We start from the raw sequence: 3,644 nt of genomic DNA, 5'->3' as shown, positions 1-3,644 counted from the left end.
CTCTCTCTCTGTCTCTCTCTCTCTCTCTGTCTCTCTCTCTCTGTCTCTCTCTCTCTCTCTCTCTCTCTCTCTCTCTCTCTCTCTCTCTCTCTCTCTCTCTCTCTCTCTCTCTCTCTCTCTCTCTCTCTCTCTCTCTCTCTCTCTCTCTCTCTCTCTCTCTCTCTCTCTCTCTCTCTCTCTCTCTCTCTCTCTCTCTCTCTCTCTCTCTCTCTCTCTCTCTCTCTCTCTCTCTCTCTCTCTCTCTCTCTCTCTCTCTCTCTCTCTCTCTCTCTCTCTCTCTCTCTCTCTCTCTCTCTCTCTCTCTCTCTCTCTCTCTCTCTCTCTCTCTCTCTCTCTCTCTCTCTCTCTCTCTCTGTCTCTCTCTCTCTCTCTCTCTCTCTCTCTCTCTCTCTCTCTCTCTCTCTCTCTCTCTCTCTCTCTCTCTCTCTCTCTCTGTCTCTCTCTCTCTGTCTCTCTGTCTCTCTCTCTCTCTCTCTCTCTCTCTCTCTCTCTCTCTCTCTCTCTCTCTCTCTCTCTCTCTCTCTCTCTCTCTCTCTCTCTCTCTCTCTCTCTCTCAGTGTGATGTTTGTATTCTCTGGATAACGGAATATAATCTTTCCAGCTCCGCAGCAGGTAAGACATTGAAAACTTCTTCCTCTATTCCTCTATTTTTTCTCAGTCAGTAGTTAATATCACGTCTTCCTCTTTCATTCAGAGGTTGTTAGGGTCCACACAGACCGAGGCTGTTAGTGAGCAGCTCGCGCTCAACCATGCTGTTAACTAAAACCAATGAAGTGAAGAGCGCGAAGTAGCCGTTAATAACAGAGTGTTTGTTCGTGAAGTGTCCATCAATCAATGAATTGATTCGAGAGCCGTCGAGACTCTGAGTTTATACTGAATGCCTCCGATCTCATTTGGACTTTGTGCTGTTTAGTGAGGTAATGCCCTGAAGTAGAGGTGGTGTTGTGTTTGTGTGTCAAGAAGATGAAACAGAACATTCAGTTCGCTATAATCATCTTCATTTCCATAATGCCAAGCATAAAAGCACCTGAGGCTATTCCCTCTGTCTGTCTTCCTCTCTCTGCTTCTTTTGTTTGTCTGTGTTTTGTTAAAGGGTTTGTCTGTTTCTCATCTCCGATATTCATCTCTCCTCTGCAGGCATTTAACAGCTTCATTGTCATTTTTATTGACGTTGTTAGTTGTTTGCTGTCTGCAAAGAAATCAGATTTTATAACTGCGAACCAAACCGTCAAATCATTTATCCGTTTTTGGTCATGATGTGCATGTAATATGTCATAAAAACGCGCACATCAGTAGCATTTATAGCTAGATGCAGGATAAAAAAATTATAATTATTTGATCTTTTTAAAACAAAGTCTGCAGGAAATGCGTGTATGTGAATCAGATCTTTTAATCAGTTAAACATTTAACATGTAAACATGTAATAAGTTTCCTATGTGTTTGTGTGTGTTTAGGATGTGTGGTATGACGGTGCTTTTAGATGATGGTGGAGGTGATGAAGACTTTGATGTGGGTGACGGGATCCGGATGCTGCCGCCTCCTCCGGCTCAGTGTGACGGCGGGGTCTGGGGGGCCCGGCGGGGCCGCTGCGGGTGTGTGCTGTGGGCCCTGCTTCTTCTGCTGTGGAACGTCCTGCTGCTGCTGATGTGTGTGGCGCTGATGGCCCTGATCTTCAGCCTGGTTCTGCTGCCTGCCGCCCTGCTGCTGTACGACGGCTTCTTGTGCCATTCAAGGGTAGATATGCCCCTGAACACAGGCATATGCCTGCAATCGCATACATACACCCACTAATGCATGCACATGCCCACAAAACATGCATATGCCCACAAACCCACAACCACAGGCATAGACCCACTAATGCAACATATGCCCATAAACACATGAATACACCCACTAATGCATTTATAAGCCCACAAAACATGCATACGCCCGAACAACCCCCATAAACCCACAAACACAGACATGTGTCCAAAAACATGCATACGCCCTCAAGTGCACGGATTTCCACAAAGACCCACAAACATCTGCAAATATGGACGCCCACATACACATGCGTACAGCTACTAATGCATCCATAAGCCCACAAAACACTCATACTCTTACAAACACTAGCGCATGCGTACAAAGGGTGACCATTTTACCCAAACATACCCTGGCCTAAAATATCTAGGGTTTGGCTTTGTTTGTGTTTAGAACGATCAATGTATGACATCGCTGCCAGAACTCCTGGCGCAAACACACGCGTATGCCCTCAAACACCCGCACACACACACAGATGTGCCCACATACAGAGCACAACTGACCCCAACTGGGCCAAGGGTTTTTCTCCATTCTGTATGGATGGGGTTTTGGTTCCTTGTCGCTGCCGCCTCTGGCTTGCTTTGTAGGGGACACTTCATTGGGGACACTAGCTGATTACACAGACCAAATCTGCGTTTAATAAAAAAACGTAGTGTTTACTCTCGCCATTATACGTCCCTATCCCTATTCTCCTGTTTGATGCCGTTCAGTGCTTTGGCACAATCTGTATTGTTAAAAGCGCTCTATAAATAAAAGGGATTAATTGGTCGATACACCCACAAACATTTGCTAACACAGATAAGCCCACAAAACAGCCGGATACATTCACATAACACACAGATGTACCCCAATATTGTGATGTTCAGGTTGTGTTTCTGCAGGTCGTGGCTTCCCAGGCTGCTCTTTGTCACTATCTTGATGACAACAGTTGCTCTGCCCTCATCATCCTGGGTTTTGTCATGATGTCTCCGCTGGTCGTGGTTGCTGCGGCAACGTTCTGCGCTCTCCTGAGGCGGCTCCACCTTCTCTTATATTTTCAGCCAATCACAGAAGCTCGGTACCAAGGGCGGGGCTTGGGCTGGAGGCGGGACATCCACGCCTGGGTTTGACGGACAGACACACCCACCATTCTCAGGTCGGCGTCCGGAGTGACCTCCAGCACCAGTAACGCCACATGCGTCGGAGTAACTGTAACTCGACAGAAACAATCCTGTAACACGTATAACGCGATGTGTGTAACATATCCCTGAATGAACAAAATGTAACTCTGGAAACGTTTTCAATCTTTTCACATGATTGTGAAATGGATGCAAAGTTCAAGAATAAGTGTTACTGTAAATTTAAATGTGTTACCACCATTACATTTCACGACGACTTTCTTTCCACACATGCTAGCGCGCTAAGTCTGTTTGCGTGTGATATATGATGATGCTCTGTATGAAACAATGTACAGCAGCACTACAGAAAAACATCTCTCTTCTACAGAAAACCCCAGTGTTACACGTGTAACACAATTTACGTTTCAGTGGTGTGCGAATAAGTGTACTAGTCTAGAGACGTGTCGGTATTTATACTAGCTGGTCAGCGGTGTGATTCAAATGTGCAGAATTATGAATAAACCAACTAAAATCAAATCTGTGGTTGGACTTCATTTCGGAAAGTCTCAGATCAGACGCGTCCCAAAAGCCAGCGCTGTAAAAATACCTCGCAATTATAAATTCATGAGGCTCAGAAATATTCCTCGTATATAGAGCACAAGAAGGACTCTACATCATCCAGAAACAGCTTCAAACTCCATCCAGTGTAACTCGGGAGGAAAGGGGACGCGATTTCAGTGGTCACAT

The 3,644-nt window shown here is 45.7% G+C and overlaps 1 protein-coding gene across 1 annotated transcript; it reads left to right on the top strand.

Moving 5' to 3' along the window:
- The first annotated feature begins 476 nt into the window (after positions 1-476).
- On the top strand, positions 477-3,418 carry LOC122328004 (transmembrane protein 88). The gene is made up of 3 exons (XM_043223726.1): positions 477-612; positions 1,455-1,734; positions 2,682-3,418. The coding sequence occupies exons 2-3, from the start codon at positions 1,456-1,458 to the stop codon at positions 2,907-2,909; spliced, it is 507 nt and encodes a 168-aa protein (XP_043079661.1). The 5' UTR covers positions 477-612; position 1,455; the 3' UTR covers positions 2,910-3,418.
- Positions 3,419-3,644: the final 226 nt, after the last annotated feature.

The sequence above is a fragment of the Puntigrus tetrazona genome, chromosome 22 (genome assembly GCF_018831695.1).
Source record: "Puntigrus tetrazona isolate hp1 chromosome 22, ASM1883169v1, whole genome shotgun sequence".
In the NCBI taxonomy this organism is placed as follows: Eukaryota; Metazoa; Chordata; class Actinopteri; order Cypriniformes; family Cyprinidae; genus Puntigrus; species Puntigrus tetrazona.
This window is presented reverse-complemented; position numbering and strand designations above follow the sequence as displayed.

Coding starts and splice junctions, on each gene's coding strand:
- LOC122328004 (XM_043223726.1), top strand. CDS start 1,456: ATGTGTGGTATGACGGTGCTTTTAGATGATGGTGGAGGTGATGAAGAC. Junction 1,735..2,681: donor GCTTCTTGTGCCATTCAAGG/GTAGATATGCCC, acceptor GTGTTTCTGCAG/GTCGTGGCTTCCCAGGCTGC.